Raw genomic sequence first — 20,355 nt, 5'->3', positions numbered from 1 at the left:
CAACCAGTTTTAATTTTTAAATATATCACTTAATCTTCCATTTGAAACCCCTTAATTTTGGAAGTTGTTCTCGGAGAATGAACAGAAATATCTCTGTAAGGCTAAAAAATGCTATGGATGAGATGGCATATTATAACTAATGCAAACAGTAGATTTTAGGAGTTAAATATGCAAAGTGACAATATTCATACAATTTCATTTTATCTAGAGACAATATAAATTGAATGTATTATACTTGTAACATAATTACTAACACAATGCAATTCTTTTTTTATGAAGCCATCTGTTTTATGTACCAACTCTCCTCTTAAAAGAAAATTTAGAGACATGGAGAATTTTTTTTTTCCTTTTTAAACACTTCCTGGCAAAAGGTGGCTAGTCTTTCATGGCAGACATCCTCCATTTAATAGGGAATGGTAATCATTGTGCAGTGCCTACGAATTTACTATTAACTCTGCAGGATTGTTAATGCAATGTGGTCTGAGCTCTTTTGCTGTTGAAGGTAGTGCATCTGCCATTGACAGTGAGATTATCTACTTCAAGAGATGCCCAGTTGATGGATAGGTCAGGAATAGCTTGCCTTCCTACCTTCAATGTTCCCTTCCTTCCTTCCTTCCTTCCTTCCTTCCTTCCTTCCTTCCTATTAGTAAAACACATAATATTGCCTATTTATGTTCCAGACCCTATGTTAGGAATATAAAAGGGTTATTTTTTCCCCTCTTCTCAAAGAACTCACTTTCTAGAGAAGGAAACAGTACATGAAGAGATGATTGCAATATAATACAGGTATGCTCAGCATATGATAGTCATTTAAGAAGAGGTAACTAACTCCATTTGGAGAAGTAGAGGAAGTTTCCAGAGAGGTGGTGACATCTTAACTGAACCTTGAAGGCTAAACATTCTTTGAATTTGGCAAGGCTGGTGTGCATTTCAAGTAGAAGGACTTGAATGTGCGGGTCTAGGGAGTTATGAGTGCCACCTATGAATGGGTCTTTGAGAAGTTCCATCCACATGGGGTTTTGAGGGGAAAGCAACAAAGATAAGACTGGTGATGAAGAGTAGGGCCAAATAGTGAAATGTTTTGTATACTAAGCAAATTGATCTTGAGTCTTGACTAGGTCTGGATAATTAGGAAAAAGTTCATTTTTTTAAATAAGTCCATGAAAAGCTCTAAAGGATGTTCAAAAATTACACAGCTGTCCTGGCCAGTGTTGCTCAGTAGTTGAGCATCGACCTATGAACCAGGAGATCACTTTTTTTGATTCCCAATCGGGGCACATGCCTGGGTTGCGGGCACGCCCCCAGTGGGGAGCATGCAGGAGGCAGCCGATCAATACTTCCCTCTCATCATTGATGTCTCTATCTCTCTCTCCCTCTCCCTTCCTCTCTTAAATCAATAAAAAAAATATTTTTAAAAACGTATACAAGTGCCAAGGTGAAGGATAGAATGTTCCAGATAGTGGGAACAGGGAAAGAAAGGGAGGGGGACAGTAGGGCCAGATTGAATGCCAACTGAAAGACTTTGCTATGAAGCAAAGCAATGAAGACCAGATGCTTTATCGTGTGCCTAATCTCATCTGAAACCTGGTAGAATCTAAAGATCCAAATGAAGGACTTCGAAGTCAGCGCGGAGCCTGTGCAGGACTGGCTGAGTAAAACCGAGAAGATGGTGCACGAAAGCAGCAACCGCCTGTACGACCTGCCGGCCAAGAGGAGGGAGCAGCAGAAGCTCCAGGTGACAACCCTGGGCCGCTCGGCCACATCTCCACCCCCGTCCTGTGTGCGTCCTCCCCGTCCTGTGTGCATCCTCCCCGTCCTGTGTGCATGCTCCCCGTCCTGTGTGCATCCTCCCCGTCCTGTGTGCATCCCTGTGTCCAGGTGCCCGCGAGCCCCGGGAACTCCATGATGCTGTCTGAGACCTCGTGTCCCCTTGCCCTATTTCTGACCGATGGGATGTTTCCCAGCTGTCCGTGGAGGTGGATCTGTTTGTGTCTTGCAGCCTGTGCCGTGTACAGCCTGGAAATCACCACGCCTCCAGGGCGCCCCTATTGCTCGCCAGTGTGTGTTGATGTCCGCGCTCTTCGGGCCAGAGCCCGCTCCGTCGGCGATGTGCTCTCCCCCAGCCTCTTAATAGTAACTTGCTTGTGCTTTTCAGTCTGTCCTTGAGGAAATAAACTGCTACGCGCCTCAGCTCCACAGGCTAAAAGAGAAAGCGCAGCAGCTGTGGGAAGGACAAGCTGCCAGCAAGAGCTTTATGCACAGAGTGTCGCAGCTGTCTGCTCAGTATCTAGCGCTAAGCAATGTGACAAAGGTAATGCCTGCCAGGTGCTGTGTGTGAGTGTGGGACATGCCACCCATCTGGAGTCTCGGGGGTTCTTTTTTTGTGACATTACCAATGTGACAAAGGTAATGCCTGCCAGGTGCTGTGTGTGAGTGTGGGACATGCCACCCATCTGGAGTCTCGGGGCGGGGGAAGGGGTTGTGCAGGGTGCAAGCCCAGGTCAGGAGTAAGGCATGTGAGTCTACGCCCAGCCTTGCAGTCCGAGTCTGTTCTTTGTGCCGCGTCATCTCAATGTGGTTCCAAACAGAGCGAGGGAGGGTCCAAGAAGTGAAGAGACTTCCCAGTCTCCGCTAGCGCACAGCATATTCCCTTTATACTCACTTGGCGTGTTCGCTGGAGCTGTTTTAAAAACCCAAGGCATACACATCAGGCAACATTCAGTTTGGGGCCTAAGGAAACTCAGATCAAATTACTTTAGAAAAACAAGAATTCAAAGCAGTTTGCATTTTAGTAGACTAAATAAAATGAGTTTGGGATCCTTTTTTTAAGTTTGTCTAAATTTTTTATATTCATGACATAGTACTCAAGGATTGAGATTTTCAATTCGATCAACAGAGCAGAGCTCAGAACGGGCATTGCTTTGTTTAACTGATTGAATTTCTTTTCTAACAGCCTAGAAAGATGTAAATGGGACCCCAGTATGACCTTGTTTAGAGCGTCCAGCTGGCATGACGCAGACCAGTCTTGAACTTGGTGGGGCAAGCCTACTCAAAGCTTTGTGTGCTTTGTGACATGTGTTCCCTATATTTGTCTTTTGCGTTTCAGGTCTTAGAATGTAGGGATCCTGCTGTAAGTTAGTCTTTTCTTTAATCTGGCTTCCCCCATTTTAGTATGGACTTACTTCTGGTCTGCTAATTTAGGTCCTCAATAAAACATCATTGACACAGTCACACTAATATAGACGTGGAGTAAACAGACTATGTTTACACAAATGCTTTTCCTATGAATAAGTTACTCCTTTTGTCTTTAGAAAATCTGGCACATATCTAAAGTTAGACTTCATTAAGGACATCTTTCTATTCCTTTGTATTTATTTAGATACCAAATATCAATAGAGGTTTGAATGAGGTAAGAGCTGAAGTTTATATTCATAAACTTCACTGTGTTGGATATGACTTGTAATTAATAAACAAAATCATACTTATGTCCCCAACTTTTAAAATTTAAATCTCAGATAATTATTTTTTAGAACTCTTGCTAGCAATGTAGGTCATGTGGTATCAGCGGAGCCAAATGTGATTATGTGACAGCTAGAAACCACTTTGATTGGTCTCCCAGATGAGGCAATAGGAAGAAATTGTATTGATTCTGTCTAAAAAAAAAATCACAATTATCATCAAGAAGAATAGCAACTAAGTTTAGGGACAGTAAATTGTAATTTTTCTGCTTTTTGACCCAATGATTCTCACATTTTTACTATTCAGAAAGAGTTCACACCTCTCTCAGATTAATACAGATTGGCATCATATCTGATTCTAGGTATTTGAACCAAATGGTTAGCTTGCCAGCTTGAGTAGCTTCAGGCTGTGAGGTCTCTGTGGAACGGACAGTGGGAAACGCATGTCTGCCTGTCGTTTCCAGGAGAAAGTGTCGAGACTGGATAGAATTGTTGCAGAACACAGTCAGTTCTCCCTCGGGGTGAAAGAGCTGCAAGACTGGATGACGGACGTGGTTCACATGCTGGAGTCTTACTGCCACCCAACCTCCGACAAGAGCGTGCTGGACAGCAGGATGCTCAAGCTGGAGGTATGCATCTTTAGAAAATAACTCTAATTGACAGAATCTGTTTTTCTCAAAATTTATTTTTTTATCCTCACCTGTGGATATGTTTTATTGATTTTTAGAGAGTGAGAGAGAGAGACGCATCAATGTGAGAGAGAAACGATCAGTTGCCTCCTGAAACCAGGGATTAAAACTACAACCTAGGTATGTGCCCTGACCGAGAATCAAACCCACAACTGTTTGGTGTATGGGATGCTGTTCCAACGAACTGAGCCATCCAGCCAGGACCTCAAAATGTCTTAAGTCTCCACCTGCCTGGTGTTGCTGCATCACACTCCCGCCCCGGGACATCTCAGAAAGCTCTTTTCACGTAGGGCGAGCTAGCCTAAGCCTTCCAGGTTCACACATAATGCTTCACAAAAATAAAATAACCCACGTGTGGCTATTTGCTGGGTAGCCGGTTAAGAGGCTAGTTTCGAATCACATCACGGACACATCTATTCTGAGAAAATATTTCAATGAGCCATTTTGTAGGGCCGGACGTTTTTCATCTTGTTCAATTCACTTGCCTGCCCACATCATTTAGTCAACTCTCCCATCCCAACACATTAGTTCTATCTTCCATTTATGGCAAAACAAGGATTCTTTATTCATTCTTCTCTCCTGCATATGCTGGGTGTCTTCTAGGAGACTGTAACTCTGTCTTAGTACCAAGGATTCAAAAAGGGATAAAGTATCATCTTTGTCCTCAAGGATTTCACTGTGGCTGAAGCACAGAGAGCAGTAACAGCAGATAGGGTTATGGTTATAGGCACGGAGTGGAACCAGGCAGGAGGGATGGGCTTGAGAGCCAGAGCAGGTTTCTCAAGAAGTCCGAAACCTAAACTGGTACTTGAGAATGGTGCCACAGGAGCAAAAGCCAGAGTAAACAAATAGCATGGTGAGGGAGAAAAGCCAGCAGTCCCTTCATGATGGCAGTGAGCTGCTGAGGCTGACTCTGCACAGGTTGGCAGGCCCAGATTAGGGAGAGAGAAGAAGCTTGCCTTTTAGGTGATAACACCAGTTTTGTAACTTTGATTCAAACTTCCTTGTTAAATAAAAAGATGAGCGCCTTTGAAGAACTTGAAATACATAAATTGATAATATATAGAATAAATTATAGCCCTGGCCAGTTTGGCTCAGTGGATAGAGCATCAGCCCGTGGACTGAAGGGTTGAGGGTTTGATTCTAGCCAAGGGTACGTATCTTGGTTACAGACTCGATCCCTGGTTCCAGTTGGGGCACATACAGGAGGCAACCAATTGATGTGTCTCTTTCACACCAATGTCTCTCTCTGTCTCTTCCACTCTCTCTAGAGACCAATGGAAAAATATCCTAGGGTGAGGATTAACAAAAGATAAATAAATAAATAAGTTACAGTTCTTTCTTTGTTGGGCTAGAGGCCTTCACATTTATAAAGTTCTCCATCCTGTGACTTTTGAGAATTCATGAATTCCACTCTAGTCTATTGGTCTCTTAGCAAAAACCAGTAAAATAAAACTTTGGTGGAAAGAAGGGATATTCCGAAAAGTGTTAAGAGCTGCAAAGTCAAGGCCCCCTGGAGACCAGCAGGTGACAAGTGACCGCTTATTGCCACTCACCAGCAGGTGACTCTCCCATCCTTCCCTGATCAGCCTGAGAGGTCCAAGGCTCAACACAATTGAACATCATTCTACAATATTCAGGAGCTCTGAAATATATATATTTAATCTTTATTGTTGGAAGTGTTACATATGTTCCCTTTTTTCCCCTATTGATCCCCTCCAGCTCGCCCCTGCCCCTGCCCCCTGCCTCAGGCCTTCACCACCCTATTGTCTATGTCCTTGGGTTATGCATACATGCATACAAGCTCTTTGGTTGATTACCTTCCACCCACCCACCCTCCCGCACCTTCCCTCCGAGATTCCACACTCTGTTCTATGCTTCCGTGTCTCTGGAGCCACTCCGTTCATCAGTTAATTTTGTTACTTAGATTGCACATATGAGTGAGATCATGTGATACCTGTCTTTCTCTTATTGACTTATTTCACTTAGCACAATACTCTTACTGATTATTTCACTTAGCACGATACTCTCCAGATCCCTCCCTACTGTCTCAAAGAGTAAAAGATTCTTCTTTTTTACTGCTGCATAGTATTCCATGGTATAAATGTACCAAACTGCCCTCAGCTATCTGGCAGCAGGCAATCATATGCAGATCTTCAGCCCTGCTGAAGGTGTCCATCAACCTTTTGCTGGACCTCCTGCATTTATTATGCTAACTACTGTTCCTAGCCTCCAGCTTTTTTTATCCACTCGTCTACTGATGGGCACTTGGGCTATTTCCAGTTCTTAGCTATTATAAATTGTGCTGCTATGAACATAGGGGTGCATACATTCTTTCTGATTGGTGCTTCAGGTTTCTTAGGATATATTCCTAGAAGTGGGATCACTAGGTCAAATGACAGTTCCATATTTAATTTTTTGAGGAAACTCCATACTGTTTTCCATAATGGCTGTTATGGAATCTGCATTCCCACCAGCAGTGTACTAGGATTCCCTTTTCTCCACATCCTCGCCAGCACTTGTCATTTGTTGATTTGTTGATGGCAGTCATTCTGACAGGTGTGAGGTGATACCTCATTGTTGTTTTAATTTGCATCTCTCTGATGATCAGCGACTTTGAACATTTTTTCATATATCTTTTGGCCATCTATCTGTATGCCCACTTTGGAGAAGTGTCTATTTAGACACGTTGCCCATTTTTTAATTGTATTGTTTGTCTTCCTTTTGTTAAGTTGTGTGAGTTCCTTAGATATTTTGAATATTAACACTTTATCAGATGTATCATTGCCAAATATGTTCTCCCACACAGTGGGCTCCCTTTTCGTTTTGTTGATGGTTTCTTTTGCTGTAAAGAAGCTTTTTATTTTGATGTAGTCCTGCTGGGGTCTTTCTCAGCATCTACAAGGGTTCAAGAATCTGGAAAAGGGGCTGTGCATAAATGGATTAAAGAGACTAGACAAGAAATATGAATTTGGAAGGCATTTTGGAGGGCCCAACTGGAACTTAATTCTAGTGACTAAGCTCCTAGAATCACCGCACCCAGGGCTTTTTATTCACACATTTTTCCCTCTAGCAAAGCAGATATACATATCAAAGGTAAGGCCTGGTAAATAATAAAGGACCATCAGGTTGGGGGAAACTGCCCTCAGCTGTCTGGCAGCAGGCAATCATATGCAGATCTTCAGCCCTGCTGAAGGTGTCCATCAACCTTTTGCTGGACCTCCTGCATTTATTATCTAACTACTGTTCCTAGCCTCTAGCATAGTCCCATTTGTTTATTTTCTCCTTAGTTTCCTTTGCCCTAGGAGATGTATCTATAAATATATTGCAAGGAGAGATGTCTCAGATTTTGCTGCCTAGGGTTTCTTCTAGGATCTTTATGGTTTCATGACTTACATTTAAGTCTCTTATCCATTTTGAGTTTATTCTTGGGTATGGTATAAGTTGGTAGTGTAGTTCAATTATTTTGCATGTATCTGTCCAATTTTCCCAAAACCATTTATTGAAGAGACTATCTTGACTCCATTGCATGCTCTTGCCTCCTTTGTCAAATATTAATTGAGCGTAATGGCTTGGGTTGATTTCTGGGATCTCTGTTCTGTTCCATTGATCTATATGTCTGTTCTTATGCCAGTACCAGGCTGTTTTGATTACAGTGGCTTTGTAGTATAACTTGATATCTGGTATTGTGATTACTCCAACTTTGTTCTTCTTTCTCAAGATTGCTGTAGCTATTCAGAGTCTTTTTTGGTTCCATATAAATTTTGGGTGTATTTGTTATAGATCTGTGAAATATGCTGTTGGTATTTTAATACAGATTGCATTGAATCTGTAGATTGCTTTGTGTAGTATGGACATTTTAATGATGTTAATTCTACCAATCCATAAATACAGTATATTCTTCCACTTGTTTATATCTTTCTCTATTTTTTTTTTTTTTGGAGTACAAATCTTTTACCTCCTTGGTTAAGTTTATTCCTAAGTATCTTAATTTTTTTTGTTGCAGTGGTAAATGTGATTGTTTGTTTAGTTTCTCTTATTGAGAATTCATTATTGGTGTATAAAAAAGCCATTGATTTTTGGGTGTTGATTTTGTATCCTGCTACATTGCCAAATTTATTTGTTAAATCTAGTAGTGTTTTGGTGGAGTCTTTAGGGTTTTCTGTGTACAATATCATGTCATTTGTGAATAATGAGACTTTTACTTCCTTCTTTCCAATTTGGATGTCTTTTATTTCTTCTTCTTGTCTGATTGCTGTGGCTAGGACTTCCAGTACTATGTTGAATAAGAGGGGTGATAGCAGACATCTCTTAAAAGAGTGAGAATAACAATTAACTTCCAGGACTGTGGGGCAAGGTGTTTTCCAATAGGGTGGGTCAATTGTCCCCCCCCCCCCCCCCCCCACCCCCGGGCAAAACTGCCTGGAGAGCAAATGTCTGTGTGAGAAAGATGACTTCCGCAGCATATGGGAATGACTCAGTACAGGAAACCAGGTGTCTGCCTTCTGACCTCTAACTCCAGTAGCTCCCAACCCTGCCTTCGGCTCACATAGCTCCAGTCCACTCTGTCTTCCCTCTGCTGGAGCACAAGGTGAATGGCTGCACATGGAATTTTGTGCATTGGCCCCTTAAGAGGGTGCCTGCATTTCTAACCATCTTTTCCTGACAGACAGCAACCATGCTGCTTTTCACAGCCAGATGTTATGTGGGCATTTTTCTCAGTTCTGGTGCTCTATACTGGGGGGCCAAGCTGAGGGATTAGACCCCAGAGTTCTCAGTGACAACCCCCGACAGCTGAGATATAAATCCAGAACTTCACCTGTTCTCTGTGAGAGCCTGTCCATCCCTTTCCCACCTCTGCCCTTCCTACCAGTCTCTTTGCGGTCTCCACTTTTCATCCTTGGTTATCAGGGTTCTCTCCAGCAAGTCTTCAGTTGATTATTTAGGATTTTTTTATATTTTAGTTGTTATTCTAGTTTGGTCCTGGGAGTGTGTCTGTGGAGCATTCACTTACTGGACCGCCATGTTTAATCTCTATCTCTGAAATATTTAAGACCAGAAATGTTAAACATGCCAATGACAAATGACTTCCATGTTTGCTTTTACAGTCTCTATTATCAGTGAAACAGGAAAAGGAGATCCAGATGAAAATGATCGTGACCAGAGGGGAATCCGTCCTGCAGAGCACGGCTCCAGAAGGCATCCCTGCTCTTCAGCAGCAGCTGCAGAGTGTGAAGGATGTGTGGGCTTCCCTTTTGTCTGCAGCCATCCGTTGCAAAAGGTAAGAGAAACTAAAGCTCACTACTGCAAAGCCGTGGCCGAAAGATCAGTGTCATCACTTACTCATAGTAGCACTGTGTTCCTGGGGCAGGCTCCCTCTCTCTCTCTCTCTCTCTCTCTCTCTCTCGCTCTCCCTCTCCCTCCCTCCCATCCATCCATCCATCCATCCTTCCCTTTTCTTTTTTCTTATTAGAACAAAAGAAACTGGCAGGTACAATCTTGCATTTAGGTCATTTGCAATACTATGCCTTGTGTGCTATAACTGCATGTTTAGCTTATTGTTGTCACTGCTTAAGAAGGCAAAGATAGATAAATGTTTCATCATGTAAAGATATATTAGTTAAAATCCAGTAGTTTCCTTGGGAGATCAGCCAGTAGGGGGTGGGAAAGAGATGAGGAAGGACAGGCAGCCAATAAAGGGCATGTGGGCAGCTGGAACTGAATCCTGCCCAAGCAGTGCTGGAAGCCAGAGAAGAACATGTGTCTCAGAGTTGCCCCGCCCAAGAACAGGGCAGCTGGAGAATTTGTAAATAAACTCCCAGGAGTCAGGAGGGCAGTGGCAGGCTGCAGGGTCAACAATCCCTGGCCCTTCTTACTTATATGGAAAGAAAGCCCTGAAGCTGAGAGGCCACAGGGACCAGAGTGTGCATGGAGCAGGCGATGAGAAGTCTATGGTCACTGCAGTGGTGTGGTCCGGGGTACACCTGGGTTAACTACAAAGCACCCAAAGCAGAGCAGTAAAATGAGGCACAAATGATCAAGGGAGTTAAAATATAACCCCCACATTGAGAGAAGGAAGTACTTAATATATGTAAGAGAAACCATTAGGTTTTAATCATTAGATTAATTCAGGAAATGTTACCCTACTTTCCCACTGTAATTCTCTGATTTTAAATCTCATGTTAGATAGTTACCATGCTTGTTCTTGCTCAGTTCTTCCTTCTTTTATTAATTCCTTTTCCCTCTCCCCTGAACGTCCTGCTCACATTGATGGAGTTAAGTATTGGTTCTCTCCCTGCCCGCAGTCTTGCTTGGCTCCGTAAAAGTCTCACTCGGGGGATCTCTCCCAGCTGTGCCCTAAAGGTGCTCCTAGCATCTCCTGTGACCGAAGTACTGACTCCAGGTTTTATATCCAGCCCCACTTTCTGCCTGGGGTCTTGACTTAACTGTCCCTGGCCTCCTAAAACTGTTTGCCAGGTACCCAGCTTTGATAAGCCAGCCCAAGCCTACCCCTTCCTGATCACCCTGTGCACTTCCTGCGGGTGGAGTGGCCAGGGCAGACACCACCCCAGCTTCTTTGTACAGACTGTTGTCCTTCCACATACCTTTCAGTCAACTGGAAGGAGCTCTCTCTAAGTGGACAAGTTACCAGGATGACGTCCGGCAGTTTTCCAGTTGGATGGACAGTGTGGAAGTCAGCTTGAACGAATTGGAAAGGCCGTGCGCAGAACTGCGCGAGAAGATAGCTGCTCTCGGGAAAGCCAAGGTGGGCGCTGGATTTCTCATTCCAGTTGTTCTCTGGGGGGCTTCTTCAGAATGCCTCCGTCGTGCAAACATGTGATCACTTGGATGGTAAGATCAGGCTTTACACAGAAGGAAATTATTTGGGGCTTGTGCTATCATTTCAAATGGCTTCTGAAGCCAGACTTTTGTTTGTGGGTGAAAAGTTTCTCTTCCAGGAAAATCTCGATGACCTGTGTTTTATAATACAGATTATTTAAAATTTGGCAACTTGTAATATCTTTAGATTACTCATTATTAGGAAATAAAATGCTTTCTTTTTACCACTTTCGTATTTCTACTTTCACGTACTTTTCATAATGCTTGTATTAGTACAGTACTACATGTAAAAATTTTTAAATAGGTAAGTACATAGATAAATATTGGGGTATGTTCCTAAATCTTTTTTATATATAGTAGTATTCCAACAATAACACACACACACACTCAAATATACAGATGGATAGATCTATCTATCTATCTATCTATCTATCTATCTATCTATCTACAAATAGATAACCTGAGATCACTTGTCAACTATACAGTTAGATATCTTAATATTACCCGACTGGCATGGTCCAATGGTTGAGCATCGACCTTTGAACCTGAAGGTCACTGTTCAATTCCCAGTTAGGGTACATGCCCAGGTTCTGAGCTCGATCTCCAGTGGGGGGCATGCAGGAGGCAGCATTCAGTGATTCTCATCATTGATGTTTCCATCTCTCTCTTCCTCTTCCTTCCTCTCTAATATCAATAAAAAAATATATTTTAAAGTATATTAATATTATCAGTATCACTGATATGATGGTATATGTGGTAACTCCATGATTATGTTTTAAATATTCTCTAGTTATTAAATGAAGAAGTGCTGAGTCACAGCAGCTTGCTGGAAACCATTGAAGTCAAAGGAGATGGCATGACGGAACACTATGTCACCCAGTTAGAGCTCCAGGATCTGCAGGAACGATACAGAGCCATCAGGGAGAGAGCCAAGGTATGGCTAACCTGTTCCATGCAGACTCACTCACTGGCGTAGGAATGCTTGGATCTGTGCTTACTTACAGACTCATTTACTTTTGTAAATGATGGATTTGTGGAAGCAGATAGAAGAAAATTATATAGCAGACAGCAAAATAAACCTTAATACTTTAAGTCAACCACTGGGAAAAAAACAAAAAAAAACAACAACTATCAAATAAAGTTACTAGCCCTAACCAGTTTGGCTCAGTGGATAGAGCATCGGCCTGTGGACTCAAGGGTCCCAGTTTTGATTCTGGTCAAGGGCATGTATCTTGGTTGCGGGCACATCCCCAGTAGGGGGTGTGCAGGAGGCAGTTGATTGATGTTTCTCTCTAATTGATGTTTCTAACTCTCCCTCTCCCTTCCTCTCTGTAAAAAATCAATAAAATATATTTTTTTAAAGTTACTAAAACAAAATGTTTCTCAAATAAGAATTCCTAGATATTTACCAAATTAAGAAAAATTTTGGCCTGGCCAGCATGGCTCAGTGGTTGAGTGTTGACCTATGAACCAGGAGGTCCCGGTTCAATTCCCGGTCAGGGCACATGCTTGGGTTGCAGGCTTGATCCCCAGTGTTGGGTGTGCAGGAGGCAGCCGATCAATGACTCTCTCATCATTGATGTTTCTATTTCTCTCCCTCTGCCTTCCTCTCTGAAATCAATAAACATATATTTTTTAAAAAAGAAAACTTTTGAACAGCATTATAATAAAGATGTATAAATGCCTTAGTGTGGCTGGTACTGAGAGTTTTCTAAAGCAGGGAATCTGCATCAATAATATCGTTCTTCATTTAGTCCTCTCACATAAAATAAAAGTAACTTTTCAAAGCACATCCTACTTTATTAGATAAAGTACATGAAAAAATCAGTCCACAGTGAGTTTAAATTCTTACTTAAAATAATAAATAAGAATTTCAGTTTTCTTCATAAGCAAAAGTGTATTATTTTTTAATATTTTTATTGATTTCAGAGAGGAAGAGTGAGGGAGAGGGAGATCGAAACATCAATGATGAGAGAGATTCACTGATTGGTTGCCTCCTGCACGCCCCCCACTCAGGATCGAACCCACAACCCAGGCATGTGTCCTTGACTGGAATCGAATTTGGGACCCTTCAGTCCACAGGCTGACTCTCTATCCACTCAGCCAAACCAGCTAGGGTGCAAAAGTGTATTTTTGTGACAAGTAAAGTTAATTCATTTTTTTTTGGCATGTTGATGCTACCCTTCATAAGGAGTTCAGAGATCAGGAAGTTAACTCAACAAAATGATCTTTAAAACTTCTTTTAATCCTAATATTATTTTAAAATATTTTAATATAAGTCTTGAAACTTCATTCTTCTAGAAAACCATCTTCCAATGATCTAATAATCATGATTTTCTAAAATTCCAACAAAGAATTCTTACTGTACATTGAAACTGCATGTAATATTTATTATATTCCCATCTTAAATGCTAATGACAGGAAGCAGTAACGAAGTCTGAAAAACTAGTTCGCCTGCACCAAGAGTATCAGAGAGACCTCAAGGCATTTGAAGTTTGGCTGGAGCAAGAACAAGAAAAGCTGGAACGATACTCAGTTCTTGAAGGTGATACTCATACTCATGAAACCACATTGCGGGATCTTCAGGTAAGTTTGTTTTATCTTAAAACAAATCACTTTCATTCTGAATATGGAATTATTCTTTTAAGCATCGAGAAGTTGACATGACCTTGAATCCTGTACATAGCTGATACATATTAAATGACACTCTAGTAAAGTCTGATCTAGAACATTCTGGGACCTCAGTAGTATGTGCTAGTTGATATCATGTAGCAGGTGATTTACATTCACCAAGACTGGGGCGGGAGCAATTTGTTCAGCTGTGATGGTGGCCTCTGGCAGGGGTGGCTAGTGGTCTAACTTATAGTGTTGGCTGGCCCACCTGCCTGTTGTTTCTTAGAGGATTCATTTAGATATAGTATGCTGCATCTGGAGCTAATAGAACGTAATACTTTTTAAAGTCAAACTGGTGGCACCATCTGGTTTCAACCAAAATCTCCATCGCTGAGGATTTAGGTTCAAGGTCAGAGTCCTAGAAGAAGTTAGAGGAGCTAGAGAAAGTGCTGGTGCCCAGGCAACAGGCTGAGATTCAGGGTGAGATGGCAGACCTAGTGGGAAAGTGGTCCTAACCACTTGACTTATTTACCGTTCAGCATTTATTGAATATCTAATATAATACAGACACTTGGCTGGCTACTGCAGGTAAAAATTATTAAAATAGTATTGCTGCCTTCAAGGAACTATAATCTAGTAAGAAATGCAGACTCATTGGTAGATCATTATAAACAACATGATGAGGGCAGTAATAAAGTAAAGCAAGGAATCCCCTGGGAGCATCAGAGAGGCCTTTACTCTTACCCAGAGAGATAGGTAGGGGTTGGGAGGTGTCTCAAGAAGGGGCCACTAAGCATATACAGTGGAGAATGAGGAAAGGCCAATGAGATAACTCCAGACCCTGTCCTCTTTGTGTTGGAACTTACTGGCATGCTGTCAGCCCTCAGCAGAATTGGTTCAGGATTGGGCAAGATGTACCTACAGGTTGTACAGGTAGAAAAGGCAGGGACTGAGATGGTTATTACTGGATTTAAAATTCCTGGCTATTTCGCCCAGCTGGCATGGCTTTGTGGTTGAGCATCGACCTATGAACCAGGAGGTCACAGTTCGATTCCCGTCAGGGCCACGTGCCCGGGTTGTGGGCTCCATTCCACATGTGGGGCATGCAGGAGGTAGGCAATCAATGATTCTATCTCTCGTCATTGATGTTTCTCTCTCTGTCCCTCTCCCTTTCTCTGAATTCAATAAAAATATTTTTAAAAAATTAATCAATTAATTAAATTCCTGACTATTTCAAGAGGTCTCAGGGAGTGTCGTAGGAACACAAGATTGGGATTAGAAAGTTTGGACTCTTATCCTTGGTGAGACCTGACGGAGTGACTTCCGGCAAGAGGAAACTTCTTTGATTCAGTTTTTTTCCATAGAGTTGTTACATGGGATGGGGAAAATACTTAAATGATGTTTCATTCATAAAATAAATATATAGTAGAAGTCATAATTTCATTCATTTATGTAAGGATCTCATCCATTCTGTTTTAAAGTAGTAGGATAGTCGGTCTGCCAGGTTTAGCAGGCGTAATTTATTTTAGGAGAGCTGACTGTGTTTTTGCTGAATAACCCCTCTCTGCACTTCTCTCCAGACACTTGGCAAAAGCAAATGCTGAGCTCTCTAGGCTTCTGGGTGGGAACTGGGCCAATAAGTTCCTCCTCACCAGCAGATGCTTCTCTTGTTCCGGTGAGAAGGAAATGTTTCCCTTTAGTCAACAGTAATGTGGCCCAAACCCAACTCCAACCTCTCAGTTCGCCGTGCATTAATTCTTACATTGTCTTATTCTGAGTCATCACAAATGTTCAAAAGGGGATAAGGTGACAGTGGCAGAGAAAGGTGGTGGAGGATTGTGATGTTCAGACTGTCCAGCAGACAGTCTTCAGGATCTTGATGTCCCATAACCCGCGCAGTGGTGTGGGCTCAGCCGGCAATGGGGACCAAATTCACAAACTTTTGTATAAGCTTAAGGCCATTAGGACATACACACTTTTAAACTATTGGACCATATTTTTCCCCTTAGAATGAAGACTTAAGATAAGGACCATATAAGAATGTATATACCACAGTGATGATTTGTATAATAGCAAAAACAGCTATAAAATATGGAACGAGTGATATGTTGGGGAGATTAATAACATAAGGCAAGGATGCATAAATGACAGCCCAGAGCCACGTGTCTGTATTTAAAATAAAGTTTTACTGGGACACAGCCACACCCATTCATTTATGTACCATCTGTTGCTACTTCAGAGCTACAATGGCAGAGAGTATATGGCCCATAAAGCCTGAAATATTTACTATCCAGCCCTTTACCGAGAAAGCTTGCCAACTCCTGAATTAACGAAGGAGATTAAAAGTAAAAAATTAACATTTAAAATATTTTAAGAACTTTGGAATAAAATGTCTGTGTGTGTGGCTGTTTTGATTAATATTTTACCATCTAGTTCTCTCCCATCTATGTGTTCACATTATGACATTCTTGAAGTGAGATCTTAGCTGAGGAAAAATTTATCCATTCATTTCTACCAAATGGGAGTGCTATTTTTTTTTTAGGTAAAAATAGTCAGCTATCAGCAATTTCAAATGATTTGAACTGCTATGAGATATTTTTGTAATGCTGTATTTTAACTAAATATGCCGGCACTTTTAACACGCGTGGTGAGTTTTTCTGTGGCTCCTTTCAGCTTTAGTTGATCAGATCAAGTATCAGTGTTGATTCTTGAAAGATAAGAAATATAAGTATATAATATTGTCTTGCCAGTATCTTTTAAAATATTAGATTTTCTTTCTATAAATTATAGTTTATGCTCTTCAATAGTTGGTTCATACTGAACTGGTAGGGTAACTAACACTTTGGGGCTTATGCTTTGGTGGAGGAAAATGTATTTGCACCTGGAGCATTCCATTGGCAGGTGTGACCATTCTGCCTCCCAGGTTTGTATGCCCTGTTACCCTCTGGGCCAATTTTTCTTGGCCAACACACTCCCTAGAGCTCAGCTTTGGCAAAGTGTGTCTTCTCAGGAAAAAGAAGGCCCATTGTTCCTGTCTCAACCAGAACTGATTTCATTCAATATCAAAGCAAGAAGCCTTAGGCTCTTTAAACAGATTATGAGCCATAAAAGGCCTAGATTCTTCTTTTAAACAATAGCCCTTTAATCACAAGTGTTTTTGCTAAAAAACTGAAAAGTCAAATTGCAGGAACTCTTTCTAAGATGATTGAGACAGATATTTCTAGGTGTGTGCTATTTGTATGTATGTGCATATGTTGATTATTTTAATAGGAGATATTTGAAAATCTTTCTCCGGACTTGGGAAATAATATTTGGTGTTAGGTACATGCTGTTTTATGTAAGACAGCATAAAACCGTTTTTTTCTCACGGGAAGTTCCAGGTGGCACAGCTGGCTGGGGTGAGGCGCGATCAGCTGTGCAGGTGTGCATGTGAATTCCTTTCCACTGCAGGAGCTGCAGGTGCGCTGCGCCGAGGGCCAGGCGCTGCTGAACTCGGTGCTGCACGCCCGAGAGGAAGTGATTCCCTCGGGCCTCCCCCAGACGGAGGACCGGGCTTTGGAGTCTCTCCGGCAGGAGTGGCAGGCTCACCAGCAGAGACTGTCCGAGACCCGGACGCAGTTCAATAATGTCCTCAACAAACTCAGGCTGATGGAACAGAAGTTCCAGCAGGTGGACGGGTGGCTGAGAATGCTGGAGGAGAAAGTGAGTCTCAGGACTAGTCGCCAGTCCAGCCGGGCGGCCAAGGAGACGCAGTTACATCAGATGAAGGTAAATGAGTGCAAGTGGCCTGATCTTGCTCGAAGTAGCAGGTGCTTTGCAGAGTGGGTTTCATTAACATATTTAGTCATTTCTTTTCCGTGCAAGGTTTAAATTTTGCAAAATCTTCTGCTTGACAAGAAAGTTAACGTAAATTACAATGGAGCATTCTAACATCAATTATGAATAGAGTCCTAAATGAGTCTTTAATAAAACATAACTTAATGAAGTATTTTATATCTGCTCCTTATGCCCTATTCCCTTGCTTTGTAAAGACATATAAATGCTAGTATTGCAATCCAGGTAAGTTGATGGTTCTGATATGAAATTATTCCAATATAGTGCATTGAAATGCTACTTGGTATTTGGTTTTATCCTGATTTTTATGCAGATCTGGTGCACATGATCTAAATAATGCTTAGGCCTTCTGGATGTTTTTCATTATTCATCTATTTTAAAATGCATCTAAGTACAACAGAAGATATAAAAATGTATGCCACTCTGCTTTAACAATTTTGAACGGAAGTGGGATATATACAGAGAAGTACTTAAACTCAGAGTATAGCTTTTATCATGTTATTATATTTTTCATGAAAGTTACATCTGACACATTTTGAAAATTACATCTCAGAATAAATATATTCTAAGCATACAGTGGAGTCATTTCCGATTAATACAGTTGTATCTATATACAATTTTAGATATTTTTTGAACTGGAATCATTTCCTACTAAGAAGGTACCTATATTTGTCTTCCTCAACAATGCTTAAGAATAACCCTTTCCCCGCAATGTTGACGTCCTTTCAGAAGTGGCACGAAGAGATCGCCGCCTACAGAGACGAAGTGGAGGACGTGGGAGCCAGAGCCCAGGAGATCCTGGACGAGCGCCGCGTGAGCAGCCGGCTGGGCTGCCAGGCCACCCAGCTGACGTCCAGATACCAGGCCCTTCTCCTCCAAGTGCTGGTGAGAGCGCGGGCCGCCGGCTGCTGGGTGCCGGCCAGAGCACTTCACAGGCCAAAGTGCTCCTCCTTCCACTCCCTACCTTCCGGGGAAGATGCGTACTTATCACGAAGGGCACTGGCGGGGGTCTTTAACTCACAGTTCCATTTTGTTTCTTCTTTTCAAAGGAACAAATAAAATCCCTGGAGGAAGAGATCCAGAGTTTGGAGGAAGCCGAGTCGTCTCTAAGCTCCTATTCTCATTGGTACAACTCGACTCATAAAAACTTCAAGAATGTGGCTGCCAAAATTGATAAAGTAGATAAAGCGATGATGGGGAAAAAGATGAAGACGTTGGAGGTAGGCATGGCAACGTCACACTTGTCTCTCAACCTGTCTCCTTTCACTGAGCTGCTCCTTTCTCCCATGTTGATATTGGGAGACGCATGCTCATCCCTGCCCGGTGTGATGGGTGGTCCTTGGCTCATCATGTCACTTAAATAGTAAGTTCTTATCTCTTTAAGGTCCAAAGCAGACTTCCACTTATTGGTGATGTGATCTCACCTAAATGATTGGGACATGGCTGCTCACGAAATTCTTAACTAAATTCCAGTATAACACTTAAAAATTTCAAGACCAGAAATTTATCTCAAATTGATGGCACCGTGCGTTAACAGCTTTGACTCAGATCTTTAGGAATATTACTGAGGATAAGATAAACACCCAGTCCTGTATCCAAGCACTGATTTGGAAGTGATCTATTGATTAAGACATTTTAAAACCTATATTGATGTAAATAAAAGAGGATTCCTGATTCCTGGCGGGTCAAAACTGGTTAGAAACTCCAAACACTTTTTTAAGGGGCCATAGTGGACTCGAGAATGTGGGTTTGTACATCTTTTCTTTAAAAGGAATGAAATAAGGTTAAAATGTCCATGTTACAATGAAATTCAAGTCGCTTTTCCTTGTATTAACTCAGTATTTGCTTCCTACTCACTATCTTTCTCAGGGTCTGCTAAAAGACATGGAGAAAGGCCACAGTTTGCTGAAGTCGGCCCGGGAGAAAGGGGAGAGGGCTTTGGCGTACCTGGACGACAGCGAGGCAGACAGTTTAAGAAGCGAGATCCATGGTCACGTGGAGCAGTTGAACGAGCTGACCAGCACTGTTCGGAAGGAGCATGTGACCCTGGAGAAAGGCCTTCATTTAGCAAAGGAATTCTCAGATAAATATAAAGCACTTACTCAGTGGATCGCCGAATACCAAGAAATCCTGCACGTTCCTGAGGAACCCAAAATGGAATTATATGAGAAAAAGGCTCAGTTATCTAAGTACAAGGTAGTGTGTTGTTACTCACTGACAGTTTCAGGAGTTGCATTTGGGGACTGAGTGGGTGGGAGAGGATTCCTGTGTGTCCCTTAGTGGGAGGTGGAAAACGTCCGTAATGTGTCTGTTCTACTGGGGGAAAGTGATGTAGATTTTTGTGGCCAGATACACTACATATAAGTTCTATTTCCATCCAGGAACCATATTTGCCTGATATTCAAAGGTTGTATCAATGAGTAGAGAACTATTCTCACAGTGTGATCCAGGTAGAGGGATCCCCCAGATAAATCTTCCTGGTTCAAGATCTCACACCTGTAGATTTCATCTGTTTCGTGTAGTCTTCCCTTCATCTTTGGGTACCCACGGCCTATAAGCTGGTCTCCAGTTAATTTAAAATGAGGTACCATATTGGTAAGAAAACAAGTTCTACTTCACCAACTCTAGTTAGACATCTTAGAAATTAATCTTTCAAAGAACAAATGGTGGTGTGAATATAGCTAGCTCTATAGGATATAGAGATAGTTCACCTATTTTAATTTTTGAGACAATGATGGAAGTCTATATGTGGAATAATTTGTGTTCAAAATGTGACCTGAATATTTAAACGGTCGTCTTTAAGAACTGTCAGATGACTCACATCAAAAGTTTCCCTGCCAAGCTTTGTCCTCCTCCACCCAATATGTCATCATTGGCTTTTCTACCGAGTCAGACAGCGCGTCATTGAACCACTGTGTTCT

General features: G+C 41.9%; 1 protein-coding gene across 1 annotated transcript in view; it reads left to right on the top strand.

The window, feature by feature from the left end:
• Positions 1 to 20,355, top strand: part of SYNE1 (spectrin repeat containing nuclear envelope protein 1) — a 375,752-nt gene that overhangs the window by 179,657 nt on the left and 175,740 nt on the right. Inside the window, exons 58-68 of the mRNA XM_054722584.1 lie at positions 1,592 to 1,735; positions 2,156 to 2,311; positions 3,923 to 4,087; positions 9,256 to 9,428; positions 10,760 to 10,913; positions 11,778 to 11,921; positions 13,409 to 13,573; positions 17,051 to 17,368; positions 18,164 to 18,319; positions 18,484 to 18,654; positions 19,304 to 19,630. Of these exons, the coding sequence (XP_054578559.1) occupies positions 1,592 to 1,735; positions 2,156 to 2,311; positions 3,923 to 4,087; positions 9,256 to 9,428; positions 10,760 to 10,913; positions 11,778 to 11,921; positions 13,409 to 13,573; positions 17,051 to 17,368; positions 18,164 to 18,319; positions 18,484 to 18,654; positions 19,304 to 19,630 (2,073 nt within the window). The remainder of the gene's footprint in view (positions 1 to 1,591; positions 1,736 to 2,155; positions 2,312 to 3,922; positions 4,088 to 9,255; positions 9,429 to 10,759; positions 10,914 to 11,777; positions 11,922 to 13,408; positions 13,574 to 17,050; positions 17,369 to 18,163; positions 18,320 to 18,483; positions 18,655 to 19,303; positions 19,631 to 20,355) is intronic.

The sequence above is a fragment of the Eptesicus fuscus genome, chromosome 10, assembly GCF_027574615.1.
Source record: "Eptesicus fuscus isolate TK198812 chromosome 10, DD_ASM_mEF_20220401, whole genome shotgun sequence".
NCBI lineage: Eukaryota > Metazoa > Chordata > Mammalia > Chiroptera > Vespertilionidae > Eptesicus > Eptesicus fuscus.
This window is presented reverse-complemented; position numbering and strand designations above follow the sequence as displayed.